Consider the following 13,609-nt stretch of genomic DNA (forward strand, 5'->3'; position numbering starts at 1 on the left):
ATACCCCTCTTAATTATATTGTATAATCATTTTAGCTCTCTCGTTTACTTTGCAAGGGGACATGTGCCATTCTATCGGTGTTAACCCCTCCCCGACTGCTGCTTTAAAATGTTAGAACTTGTATCATTCTATATACCTTGTTGGTACTAATTTTCGCGTCGCTTTAATTTCGCGATTTAAAAAAAATCGCGAACTTAAAGCTACGCGAAAAAAAAATTCCCGCTAACTTTAATGTCGCAAAATTTAATACCCTCCTTTATTACTTGTTTTCTCAATTTAATGAAGAAACACATGTTTACGTATTGTGTATAATGTGTAAAAGCTCGATGGCATGCCTACAGATGATAAACAATAGTTTAACAGTCAAATTTCACTATCTGTGTTGCTTTGAACCTCTTCATCTGTATCTCTATTGTTATCTTCAAGTTTTTTCAGCACCTCTTTTGTACAGTCATCGAAATGGCCATCTATCCCGGGCTCTTTGTCATTTGAAACGACAATCTGTTTATACTTTTCAAGTATTGCCTTGTTCCTTTCGGTAAGATCCATTGCAGCTGTAACTTGTTCAGGAATTTCCAATCCTCCTTGCACTGGGGGAGATCTTCAAGAGGCCCAAGAACTTTATGCCAATGGTACATATAGCTCTAGTCTAATTCACGGCTACAATATAAAAATGTATTATACAACTGCAACGAACGTTAAGCATAAGCATAATGTCTTTGGCTTTGCCTATGGTACACGATGCGGTTTCTATAGTTGGTTTTGTTATGAGTTGATGATCTCGGGCCCTCACCTTTGCAAGAGCTTAACAAATAATAATTCGTTAATATTGTATATCATATTAGTTTTAATCAATAAATCGGCCATTCTGCGTGGCCAAAATTTATCCCAGCAATGGCTTGTCTGGTTTCGATTTCTTTAAGCGCTCTAGCAAACAAAGCTCGACTGTTGACCTAGAAAATTTGACATAGGTACAGCTTCATAGTTATAATTTTGGAAACAAGGGAAGAAGACATAAATATGTATTATACAATTGCAACCAACGTTAAGCATAAGTATAATGCCTTTGGCTATGCCTATGGTACACGATACGGTTTCTATGGTTGGTTTTGTTATGAGTTGATGATATCCAGCAATAAGAAGTGTAAAATAATAATACAATTCTCGAAATAAAATGGGTTTTTCTTTTTTTGCACCCAAATCGCGAAAAATAAAGACCCGCGAAATATGCCTACCTTTTTTTTCGCGAAATTAAGTGCCCGCGAAAATTAGTACCAATAAAGTAGTGGCTCTAAAACACTAAACGTTCACTGCAAGGCAACTTAAGGTTTAAGGCAGCAGGAGTATGACAGGCCATCGTCGTTGCAACAGAGAAAATTCTTTCGGACTTTTAGCACAATGAAAATGCTAACTTATGAACCAACGTAACAGGTTTTTATGATGATCAATCATGTCTTCATAACAGGTTTCTATGAGCATGCAATACTAATACTTGAATGCCACAAAGATGATTTATAAAAAAAAGCTTGGTGCTACTGTAATGTGAAAACGTTTTGTTATTTTAGTCGTATAACACATGACGTTTCTTAAACATTGCTTACCGACCTACGAAGGTTGTCAATGAATACAGTGCTTATGTTGTGTTGATTTTTGCAGTGAAATTGCCAAGAACCCTGGCTGTGTATGCGCTGGACTTCAAACGACGCGGGCGAGATTTAAGTCGAAGCAAAAACCCAACAGCAGGACTTGTAGGAATTCGCTACGGGCAAGGTCCCGATGGCAGACGGGACGGGTCTACGCAATTTTACGGACGACGAAATAGCTACGTGGAGATTCCCAACACGGGGAGACTGGACGCCAGGTATTCCATCACTGTCCTAATATGGGTGTTGAACGAAGGAAGATCTGGTATCATATTGAACTACGGTCGCAGGCGTAGAGGATTCCAACTGCGCATGATCAGTCCACGAGTCCTTCAAGTGTTAATTGTTCGACGGACGCGAAGGACAACTATTACTGTCCAGACACGCGGACGGGTGATGAAATACAGGGCTTGGAACTACGTAGGCGTGACGTATGACGAAAGGAGTCAAGCGGTGACTGTTTGGGTGAATATGAAAGCTGTCCTGACAAGGAGAATCGGCAGAGTTCAGTTAGAGACCAGGAGGGTTATCAGACTCGGCGGTCTGACCAGCAATAGGGAATACTTTAGAGGACGGCTGTTTTGTCTTCAGTTGTACAGTGTCGCGTTATACAGGAAGCAAATCGACGAGGCTAAGAAAAGATGTTTTCTTAAAGGTATGATTTCTTTTAATTCTTCAGTATTGAATTAGTCTTTGAATACGGTAAAATGCGTTATCAAATTCAATTAAGTTAACAATTGGACGTGGACTTACCTCAGAACTACTGATTAGTCTGGTGCGATCTTCAGAACAACACCAACTGCAGACCACAGACTGTCCAAGATACCGTTCTCAACTACTCGCGAAGACGACGTGGAGACATTGTTCTGAAACAAAATAAATCCTCTCGCACTTATTCATAAAAACCTGTTGCAAAACTTCTGCTGATGACTACGAATTAAATACTGTTTGATGTAGCGAGATGTCAAGCTGGAAAACCTGTCCCATCCATCAATTTTCAGTGCTCAATTAGCTTTTTCTCTGCAAAAAATGTAATAGGTGCAACAAAGTGTTTTGCTTGACTGCTGGCAGTCTGTTTTTCTCTCAAAATTCAGCAGGGGTTGTCAGGCGAGAAGCTTTTGCCTAAGGGGGAATAGGACGAGACACGGGCACGGCACGCCTTATTCCCTTTCGGCCATACCGCCCTTGTCTCGCCTTCTTCCCTTCTCTTAGACGAAAAAAACAGCTTCCAGCCATCTAAGCATTTGAAAATGAGGTCCAGAGATACAAAGTTTAACACAAGCAGACTGCTTGAGCCATCTCAGAATTAATAACCAATTATTTTAAATTCAGTTCACATGTTTTAAGCTCTGGATCTTTGTTCAAGTCCTAATCAAGAACATTACACCTGTAAAGAGCAATTCAACAGTCTCAAAGGGCTTCTAAAAATCTGTCTCACAAAAGATAATACAAAAGGTCCTATTATAGTTCATGTTGTATTAATAATAATAATAATAATAATAATAATAATAATAATAATAATAATAATAATAAAAAATCTGTCTCACAGGGTGAATAGGTGGACCGATATCCATGTCCCACGTAATTGGCCTCCATGATGGCGCAGGAAGCAGTATCTTTCATAAAGTTTTATTCACATTGGCTCCAGTTTTAACTTGAATTGTTTTTTTTTCTTAGGACCTCCCGTCACAACCCCAACACCGACTCCAACACCTACACCTGCGCCAAGAAGTAAGTTACCATTGCATCACGTGATCTTCTCTTTTGCTTTAGATTTCATAATAACTCCCAACCTGATTCACGACATAAAATGTTTGTTTGCAGAATACCTGAATTATTTTTAGTCAAATGAATTCCCCTTAGCAATATTGTCTTAAAATGCCCTCTTTCAGTGTGCTCGATGTGCACCCTTTTATCACAAAATTTTAATGACATCTCCTGAATTACAATACACAAACTGTTGTGTTTCGTTATCGTACTTACAATACAACTTTCTTTGACAACATCTGTGACATTGCGGCGTTTTATTGCTCATTGCCTGTATTTCTCGCTGTCTACAGTTTGTACAGCCCGTGTGGATCTCGGTTTCCTCATCGACGCCACAAGTTCTGGAAGGCGATATCTCCAACGAGTGATTCAATTCGTGCGAGAAACTGTTCGTCGATTTACCATCTCCAGTAGCGCCACACGCATCGGAGTGGTGACGTATGCGTCACGTGCCAGACGTATCATAGGACTGTCCGGAGCTTACTCGCGCAGACGCATTTACAATGCAGTCAGTCGAATTCGAATTCTTAGAGGTGGAAGACGACTAGGAAGGGCTTTGTCGTACGCCAGACTTTACCTGTTCAGAGGAAAACCTCAGTGTGGAAGACGAAGAGTTTTGATTGTTCTAGCGGCTGGGCGGTCACTCGATAGAGTCCGAAGACCGGCCAATGTGTTAAAGGGAGCTGGTGTCGAAATATTTGCGATTGGACTGGGCCGTGTCAATAGGAGAAGTCTGCTGAAAGTTACAACTGACACGAAGCACGTGTTTGCTGTTGGTAGTACACGGCTTTTGTCCATCGTGCGAACGCTCAAGGATAGAGTCTGTTACTCTCCCGGTAAGCTCACAGCGAAATGACGCGTTAATTTTTCCGATTGTGATAGAGGGAGAACGAGCTCGACATATCATAATGAAGTATATAGGGAGTACTTTTCTTGATTACCACACAACTGACATCTATAAGAAATAAGGAAAAAATTAAAGTTGAGTGGCGTTGCATTAGTAGCTAGAAACGACCATTTCTTTAAGGTCAGCAGAGATTTACCCATATTTAGTAATTGGTACGATAGAAACAATCTTTGCCTTTCAACAAACGAAATCTGTGAGACGCGCCTTTTCTTTCGGCATGTGGGAGTTTTCACCATATATTTTGTCGTATAGCTAACTCGTCCCCTCTTCTTACTCTCTCTGTAAGAAAGAGAAGAAGTATCAAAATGTGTTTATGCTGGTTATTTCATTTTCTTAGTGATTCGCCGAGGAGCTGTTGCAGTTTACCCGTTCACCAGCGCCTCCGAGAACCGCGACGTCAGTTCTTACGTGAATCCACCTGCAACATTTGTTGGCGTGTACTACACACGTGGACCTGACAAACATCCTCACGGAGCGCTCTCCTTCAAGGGAACAAGAACCAGCTACGTTTTGATTCCGAACAATGGCTGTCTTGACACGAGGTACTCGCTGACGATCATCATGTGGGTGTATCCCGAGAGCTCTGGGCCATTACTTCATTTTAACCCAAAAGGTTGGGGTCTTCATCTTTGGATGATCAATCGCTTTAGACTGTTCGCTCGATTCGTACCACGCTCAGGAAAATCTGTGAAAGCGCTCTACAAAAGAATAAAGCCGCGGCGATGGAACTACATTGCTGCAACTTACGATCGGCGAACAGGCCTGGCTAGCCTGTGGCTCGACAGTCTTCCCATCGTCCAACGCAGAGTGGGTCGCTTCCAGAGTGGTCTTGCCACAAACTACCCCATTGTAATAGGAAGCAAACCCGGAGATCGACGCAAATTCCGCGGAAAGATCGCTTGTGTACAGATGTTTAACTACGCCATGAATGGCCAGCAGATTCGCAGTAAAAAGAAGCAATGTTTCCGTCAAGGTTTGTGTTGCTACTGTCCTGGAATTTGATAAGAATTGTACTTTTTCTACTTTATTTTCCATTGTTTGATTAATGAATCAATTTGTTTTCTTTTTGTGCCCAGTTGTCATTCCGACAATTCCGACAGCGAAACCAACGAAACCACGAGGTAAGCACGATGAAATAAGATAACCAAAAAGAAATATTAAAATAGTCTAATTGCCTGTCACCATACGCAAAGTGACAAGGAACCGGTAAAAAGAGCATAAAAAGTATCCCCAAATAAACAAGGCTGCCATTGGCATTAACAAAAGCGTAATTGTGTTGATTTTATTGTTAGAAGGAATTAAGAAGTTTTGAACAGAGAATTATAAAGGCTGTTTATATAACCGTTAGAATCATACACCTTCAACGCCGAAAAAACTGGCGGTTTTGTAAATTTCATCTCGCTCATTTCCATTTCTTCGGGCCTTGTGATTGAATCTTTCGCATAAAGAAACCGAGAAAATTATTTCAGGTTTTAGCACAATGTGAATGTTGACTTGTCAACCAATATAACAGATATTTTTTGAATGACTACAGTGCTTATGTTGTTTTGGTTCTTGTAGTGGAATTGCCAAGAACCCTGGCTGTGTATGCGTTGGACTTCAAGCGACGCGGGCGAGATTTAAGCCAAAGTCGAAACCCTACAGCAACACTTGTCGGAATACGTTACAGCCAAGGCCCCGATGGCAGACGGGACGGGTCTACGCAATTTTACGGACGACGAAATAGCTACGTGGAGATTCCCAACACGGGGAGACTGGACGCCAGGTATTCTATCACTGTCCTGATATGGGTGTTCAACGAAGGAAGATCCGGTATCATATTGAACTACGGTCGCAGGCGTAGAGGATTCCAACTGCGCATGATCAGTCCACGAGTCCTTCAAGTGTTAATTGTTCGACGGACGCGAAGGACAACTATTACTGTCCAGACACGCGGACGGGTGATGAAATACAGGGCTTGGAACTACGTAGGCGTGACGTATGACGAAAGGAGTCAAGCGGTGACCGTTTGGGTGAATATGAAAGCTGTCCTGACAAGGAGAATCGGCAGAGTTCAGTTAGACACTGAGAAGGTGATCAGACTCGGTGGTCTGATAGGCAGCAGGAAATATTTCAGAGGACGGCTGTTTTGTCTTCAGTTGTACAGTGTCGCGCTATACAGGAAGCAAATCGACGAGGCTAAGAAAAGATGTTTCCTGAAAGGTATGATTTGTTATAATCCTTCAGTTTTTAATTATTGTTTGAATAGAGCGATTTTCAATTGAGTACCGTAAAGCCAAAACCAAAGCAATCACTTTGACCAATCACAAACAACACAGACAATACAGGGAACCAATCAAAACTCGAAGCAATTACATGTAGCTAACGGAAAGCGCGGGAAAACGAGTACAAGTGAGTTACAATTGGTTTTGGTTTCACTTCTGATTAGATGAAAAGGTATCGCTAGTTTTTTAAACCAATTATGTAGCGTAGTTGATGCAAAACCAATTAATTTTCGATCCTCAAATAAAAACTGCTCTACTGTGGAATTTCTTATCAATTTCAAGTTAAAAATGAACAAATTTTTGGCCTGCATGCCTACAGAAAGCAGTGTTTTCAGAAACGTTTTATTCTCTTGGGCTCCATTTTTGACTTGAATTGTGTCTTGTGTTTTTATCTCTTAGGACCTCCCGTCACAACTCCGACACCGACGCCAACACCCACACCTGCTCCAAGAGGTAAGTTACTATTGCATCATGTGATCGTTTCTTTTGCTTCAGTGTTCATAACAACTCGCAACCTCAGTTTTTCGCGACAAGTTTGGTTTCCACGACACCTGAATTATGTCGATTTAACCTTAAATGCCCTCTTTTAGTTCTATGTGCAAACCTTTTTTCGCCAAATGTTAATGACATCGCTTGAATTACGACAACCAACTGTTGTGTTTCTTTATCGTACTTACAGTACAACCTGTTTTTATAACATCTGTGACATTGTGACGTTTTATTGCTCATTGTCTGTATTTCTTGTTGTCTACAGTTTGTACAGCCCGTGTGGATCTCGGTTTCCTCATTGACGCCACAAGTTCTGGAAGGCGATATCTCCAACGAGTGATTCAATTCGTGCGAGAAACTGTTCGTAGATTCACCATCTCCAGTAGCGCCACACGCATCGGAGTGGTGACGTATGCGTCACGTGCCAGACGAATCATAGCACTGTCCGGAGCTTACTCTCGGGGACGCATTTACAATGCAGTCGGTCGAATTCGAATTCTTAGAGGCGGGAGACGACTAGGAAGGGCTTTGTCGTACGCCAGACTTTACCTGTTCAGAGGAAAACCTCAGTGTGGCAGACGAAGAGTTTTGATTGTTCTAGCGGCTGGGCGGTCACTCGACAGAGTACGAAGACCGGCCAATGCGTTGGAGGGAGTTGGTGTCGAAATATTTGCCATTGGACTGGGCCGTGTCAGTAGGAGAAGTCTGCTGAAAGTTACAACTGACACGAAGCACGTGTTTGCTGTTGGGTTTACCCGGATTTTGTCTATCGTGCGAACGCTCAAAGATAGAATCTGTTACTCTCCCGGTAAGCTGACAGTGAAATGACCCGCTGTTTTATCTGATTTTGGTAAAGGTAGCACATGCAGGTTTCTGATGTAAATGGGAAGTGTTTTCCTTGATAAACACATAACTGACTTCCATGAGAAATAACAATTAAATTAAACTTGGACCAGTTGAATTGCGTTAAAATCAGTGGCCATGCAAAATAACTCCATTTCTTTATGGTCAACAAAAGTTCGCCCATAAATATGTTATTGGTACAACAAAAGAAATCTGTGAGACACGTCTCTTCCTTCAGCACGTGTTAGTTTCCACCATAACATTGTCCTCTAGCTAACTCGTCACATCTTCTTACTCTCTGTACCAGAGAGAGAAGTCTCAAAATGTGATGTCTTAAAATGTTTTCATGCTGGTTATCTCATTTTCTTAGTGATTCGCCGAGGATCGGTTGCAGTTTACCCGTTCACCAGCGCCTCCGAGAACCGCGACGTCAGTTCTTACGTGAACCCACCTGCAACATTCGTTGGCGTGTACTACACGCGTGGACCTGACAACCATCCTCGGGGAGCGCTTTCCTTCAGGGGAACAAGAACCAGCTACGTTTTAATTCCCAACAATGGCTGTCTTGACACGAGATACTCGCTGACGATCATCATGTGGGTGTTTCCCGAGAGCTCTGGACCATTACTTCATTTTAATCCAAAAGGCTGGGGTCTTCATCTTTGGATGATCAATCGCTTTAGACTGTTCGCTCGATTCGTACCACGCTCAGGAAAATCTGTGAAAGCGCTCTACAAAAGAATAAAGCCGCGGCGATGGAACTACATTGCTGCAACTTACGATCGGCGAACAGGCCTGGCAAGTCTGTGGCTAGACAGTCTTCCCATCATGCAGCGCAGAGTGGGTCGCTTCCGGAGTGGTCTTGCTACGAACTACCCCATTGTAATAGGAAGCAAACCCGGAGATCGACGCAAATTCCGCGGAAAGATCGCCTGTGTACAGATGTATAACTACGCCATGAATGGCCAGCAGATTCGCAGTAAAAAGAAGAAGTGTTTCCGTGAAGGTTTGTATTGGTGCGCTTCTGGAATTGTTAAGTATTGTACTGTTTCTTTGTTTGATTAATGAACCAATGTGTTTTCTTTTTGTTTCTAGTTGTTATTCCTACGGCACCAACTATTCCACCAACGAAGCCAACAAAACCACCAGGTAAGTACGTGCAGGTCTCGTGAATGTTTTGAGCTGTAATATGTAAAGGAAAATAGTTTTGAAGAAACAAGGTTACCTTTAGAACTTTCATTGAAATTGTCTCATTACCCTTCGTCATGTAATAAGTGACAAGGAGCCGTTTAGGGCAGCGTAAAAAGCGCACTGGGCTTCAATGAACATTATTTCATTGTTGCTACCTAAGAGGGTGTCTGTAATGATTGTTGGTAGGAGTGGAGAAGATTTTAATAGGGAATAAAGGTTGTTTATTATAACAGCTCGTGGGAGGTGCGATGGCCTCATGGTTAGTGCGCTCGTCTCCGGATCGAGCGGTCCGGGTTCGAGCCCTGGCCGGGGACATTGTGTTGTGTTCTTGGGCAAGACACTTTACTCTCACAGTGTCTCTCTCCACCCAGGTGTATAAATGGGTACCGGCGAACTTAATGCTGGGGGTAACCCTGCGATGGACTAGCATCCCATCCAGGGGGAAGTAGAGATACTCCTAGTCTCTTCATGCTACAGAAACCGGGATAAGCTCCGGCCTGATGGGCCACTTGGCTCGCATGCAGACTTTATTATAACAGCTCAAAAACATAGACCTTTAAATGCTGAAAAAAGGCGGTTTTGTTAATTTCTTCGCGCTCTATCCATTTCGTCGTACTTTATGATCGAGTCTCTATCGTAACAGTGGGTAATTGGAAAAGCGTTACATGCTGGTTGCAAACTGACATTCCTTAAAAAGGAGCTAATTTCTTTACCTAATGCCAGATGTTTTATTTCAATACAGTTTGTCGATTGAGAGTTGACCTGGCATTCCTCGTGGATGGATCCGGAAGCATAGAGAATCAAGGGAAAGGAAATTTCATGCGCGTTCTCGATTTCGTCAAAACACTGATCAGTTTCTTCCCGATCTCTGCAAGGCAGACTCGTGTCGGCATGGTAGTCTTCTCCAGCCGACCATACCCGATCTTCCGTTTTAATCGATATTACTCAAAAACAAGTCTCATCAAGGCGGTTGATCGTGTGAGATACCCGTATGGAGGAACAAAGCTGGGACGAGCACTGAGATATGTTTCAAGGTGTGCTATTTATATTTAGGAATGGCAAACGTGGAGCTTAAATCACAGAGCTGGGGGCCAAAATATACAGTTCAGAAAAGTAATCTTTAGTGATGTATGATGGGCGAATTTGTAACGCCCATATTTTGGGTATTTGCAAAACAGTTGCCTATTTGGCGAAGTGTTAAATTAACGTTTTCACGTTAAGCGTCGAAGTCATCACCCTTGTTCGCTATTTGCGTTTAAGGGGAAAAAATCCTATGTAACCGTGCCTCTGTAAGCTAAGGTTCCAGTTGTCCCATATCCGACTTATGCTAATCCAGTTTTCGAAGTCATGCCACAGAAATTAGTTCATTCACCTAAAAAGTGTTTGTCAGTTTTTTCCGCTGTAAGTTACAATTTAAGATAAGCTAAACCGTAATATGAAGGACGAAACTTACGGAACAGATTTTTTACGATACTCTCATATGATGGTAACCCTGTGTTAGCCTTTTACCCCATTTGAAACACTGGTTCCAGCGATTCGTACACGCCTTTAAATTGACAGCAAGTTACGCCTATAAATGACTAAGGGGATGTCTGCATTGCTAGATGCTTAAAAAGTACTTTCAAAGTCTAGCGAGATAGAGAAAATTAAGTTCTTAAAGTAAAAATTTTAGTACAATTCAGACCACGATACATACTTATCTCTCTCCAGGTACTTATTTGGCCGAGGCAAGAGAACAGGAAGAAAACCAGTTCTTGTTATCATAACGGACGGCATTTCGCAAGACAATGTCCTCGTCCCTGTCAACAGTTTGAAGCAGAAGGGAGTTGAAATCTTTTCGTTGGGGATTGGTAAAAAGTTTAGAAGACTGCAACTGCAACAAATGGCGTCCAGTCCATCGCACGTGTTCACGGCCGGGTTTAGGAGACTGAGTAGTGTACTTGCCGCCATTAAGAACAAGGCGTGTCTACCTTTCGTTCCACGTAAGTAATTTTTACTAAGTTCTTCTCCACCGAGTTCAGCTCTCAAGTACTCGCGAACGACATGATCCACAGTGTTAGGTAGCGTTCTAATTCGGTAGTTTTCCAGAAACTTTTGAAACTTTTGAATGGTGATTCCTCACATTTGCATTGCGCATCCTTACTGCGCATAATTTATGGACTGATCGGATTCCTATTGTGGAAAATTGAATAAATAAGGAAAATAGCAGCTGTACTGTAGTCTTTTCTATTTGCAGTTTGATAGCCGTGGCAAGCAATTTGGTTCCAATATTTTAACAAGTATTCAGCTGTCTGTCAAAATCAAACTTAAAAAGTTTATTTGTGTCCGACACAAGTATTCACTGTAGTTTGGGGCTTGTTTTTATGAGTCTGGGCTCACAAAGTGTTTACAACAACTTGGAATGCGTTCTTGTAATACGCATTAAATAATGCTGAAATGGGACAATTTTATTTCAGGCGAGTTACCTCAAGTCAGTTAGGGTTAGCTCTTCATAGTTACAGTTATGCAGGTGTAATTTTCCGTTAACGTCTGATATTAAAATAATGTTAAAGAATGTAATGTAAGTAAGTAAAGTAATGCAAAGTGAACTTGTGAACCATTGATAGCTATATAGGGTAATTTTCCATAAGCTTCAACAATGCATATTTAGCTTGAGATCGTAACGTCCACTCGCGTATCACGTGATCCACAAATTGTCCTTCCAGATCGTAGATTAGTTTTATTTCATTTTAAATTGGTTTTGTTTTTACTTTTTACTTCCAGCGACAAAGCGACCTACACCACCAGGTAAGCTATGCAAAGTCGAAACTTGTTAATCTAGCCAACACAGCGGAAACCGAGTGTTCACATCACAGAAGTAGTTCATACCAGTTACTGCTGGTTGGTGTCTAGAGAACATGTTTAACTGCATGTCAAAAGATAACATTGCAATAAAACTTCCGCCATTCTCCTGTACTTTTTTTCCGTTGAGAGAAAGAGCGTTTTGAACTAAATAGTTCTTTAGATTATTACATATTGCCATCCCATCTGAGGCCTAGCTCCCTGTAGAACGGTTTAAATTTGTATCTTAATTTATTCCATAGAATTGCGCAACGATTTGTGTCATTTTTGCCTACGTAGATGCATACCGTGTTATGTTTTCTTTTTCAAATCTCACTTTGTATCCTTGTTTCTAATTCAGCTTGCAGCCTAGCCATTGATATTGGTTTTCTCCTGGACGCCTCTGGTAGACGCGGTCTATACAACTTCAGGCGAATCAAACAGTTTGTCGCACTCATTGCCCGATCATTCTCGATCTCCCGAAGCCGAGCTCGTGTGGGAGTCATCGTGTACGGATCCACCGCTCGGATGGAATTCGGACTCAATTCGTACACTAATTCACGCAGCCTCAATCGTGCTATCAAGAGATTACGTTATACACGAGGGTCAAGAAAAACTGGAAAAGCATTGCGGCTTGTAGTTGGAGAGCTGTTTAGACGCAGCCGAAAAAAGCGGGTGTTGATAGTGGTAACAAATGGTCAATCCTACGACAGCGTTAAAATACCAAGCTTTCAGATACACCAAGCCGGAATTGAAGCCTTTGCAGTTGGTGTTGGAACTCGAGTTAGGAACAGCGAGCTGAGTACAATAGCCACAGACTCTCGCCACATATACATGGTGAACTTCAAGACGCTTAATGGCATCGTCAAGAGCATTGTCAGGAAAGCTTGCAGAGGTATTTAACACTACCTGACTGTTTATTGTTGCCACATTTCTTATTACACAGTATATCCCTTGCGGTGAGTTAGGACCTGAACAGGAAATTACGACTTGTACTGCAGGGGAGCCAGCAAAATATACTATTCGACAATTTCTGAAAATTACCTTTTAATTAACGAGTCTATTCATCGTTTTCGGGGTTTTGAATTTCGAAAGACAGAGGTGGAGCTTCTTTTTTTATTTTGGTTTCTCGCAGGATTAAGAGTAGTGGTACTTAATAGTTTTGCTCGCTGTAATTCGTCAGGGATATAAGCTAATTGCAAAGTGGCATCTTTCTTTCAGCACAAATTACGACACGGCCAACAGTTCGACCAACCAAGCCGTCTCCAACCAGAAAACCAAGTAAGTTTGTTATGGAAATACTGTGATCATGTAGTTATGTTGTTCGAGAACAGTAGACAATTGTTTGCAGTTTTCTTAATATTCTGGCCGTTAGCGCAGTTTCCGCGGTGGCCTCATGGTTAGAGCGCTCCGGATCACTGAAACGGTCGCTGCCAAGTGCTCAAGGGGACGCTGCCTTGTGTTCTTGGGTAGGACACCTAACTCTCCCAGTGCCTCTCTCCAGGTGTATAGATGGGTACCTGCGAATTTAATGTTGTGGTTACCTTACGATGGACTAGCATACGATCTATGGGGGAGTAGAAATACTCCTAGTCGGTCATGCTACAGAAACCGGGATAAACTCCAGTCTGATCGGTCACTTGGCTCGTATGCAGACTTTATCTTTTACCGCTGTTTATTATAAA

The 13,609-nt window shown here is 42.0% G+C and overlaps 1 protein-coding gene across 1 annotated transcript in view; it reads left to right on the forward strand.

Annotated features, from left to right (window-relative positions):
- Nucleotides 1-1,020: 1,020 nt before the first annotated feature.
- Nucleotides 1,021-13,609, forward strand: part of LOC110051853 (uncharacterized) — a 76,514-nt gene continuing 63,925 nt past the window's right edge. The window contains exons 1-16 of the mRNA XM_089279817.1: nucleotides 1,021-1,102; nucleotides 1,657-2,298; nucleotides 3,321-3,374; nucleotides 3,704-4,246; nucleotides 4,655-5,290; nucleotides 5,394-5,438; nucleotides 5,878-6,519; nucleotides 6,981-7,034; nucleotides 7,336-7,878; nucleotides 8,284-8,919; nucleotides 9,009-9,062; nucleotides 9,847-10,138; nucleotides 10,815-11,086; nucleotides 11,868-11,891; nucleotides 12,286-12,819; nucleotides 13,146-13,205. Of these exons, the coding sequence (XP_089135943.1) occupies nucleotides 1,021-1,102; nucleotides 1,657-2,298; nucleotides 3,321-3,374; nucleotides 3,704-4,246; nucleotides 4,655-5,290; nucleotides 5,394-5,438; nucleotides 5,878-6,519; nucleotides 6,981-7,034; nucleotides 7,336-7,878; nucleotides 8,284-8,919; nucleotides 9,009-9,062; nucleotides 9,847-10,138; nucleotides 10,815-11,086; nucleotides 11,868-11,891; nucleotides 12,286-12,819; nucleotides 13,146-13,205 (5,113 nt within the window). The remainder of the gene's footprint in view (nucleotides 1,103-1,656; nucleotides 2,299-3,320; nucleotides 3,375-3,703; nucleotides 4,247-4,654; nucleotides 5,291-5,393; nucleotides 5,439-5,877; nucleotides 6,520-6,980; nucleotides 7,035-7,335; nucleotides 7,879-8,283; nucleotides 8,920-9,008; nucleotides 9,063-9,846; nucleotides 10,139-10,814; nucleotides 11,087-11,867; nucleotides 11,892-12,285; nucleotides 12,820-13,145; nucleotides 13,206-13,609) is intronic.

Source organism: Orbicella faveolata, unplaced genomic scaffold (genome assembly GCF_042242905.1).
Source record: "Orbicella faveolata isolate gen_17 unplaced genomic scaffold, um_ofav_v1 contig_47, whole genome shotgun sequence".
In the NCBI taxonomy this organism is placed as follows: Eukaryota; Metazoa; Cnidaria; class Anthozoa; order Scleractinia; family Merulinidae; genus Orbicella; species Orbicella faveolata.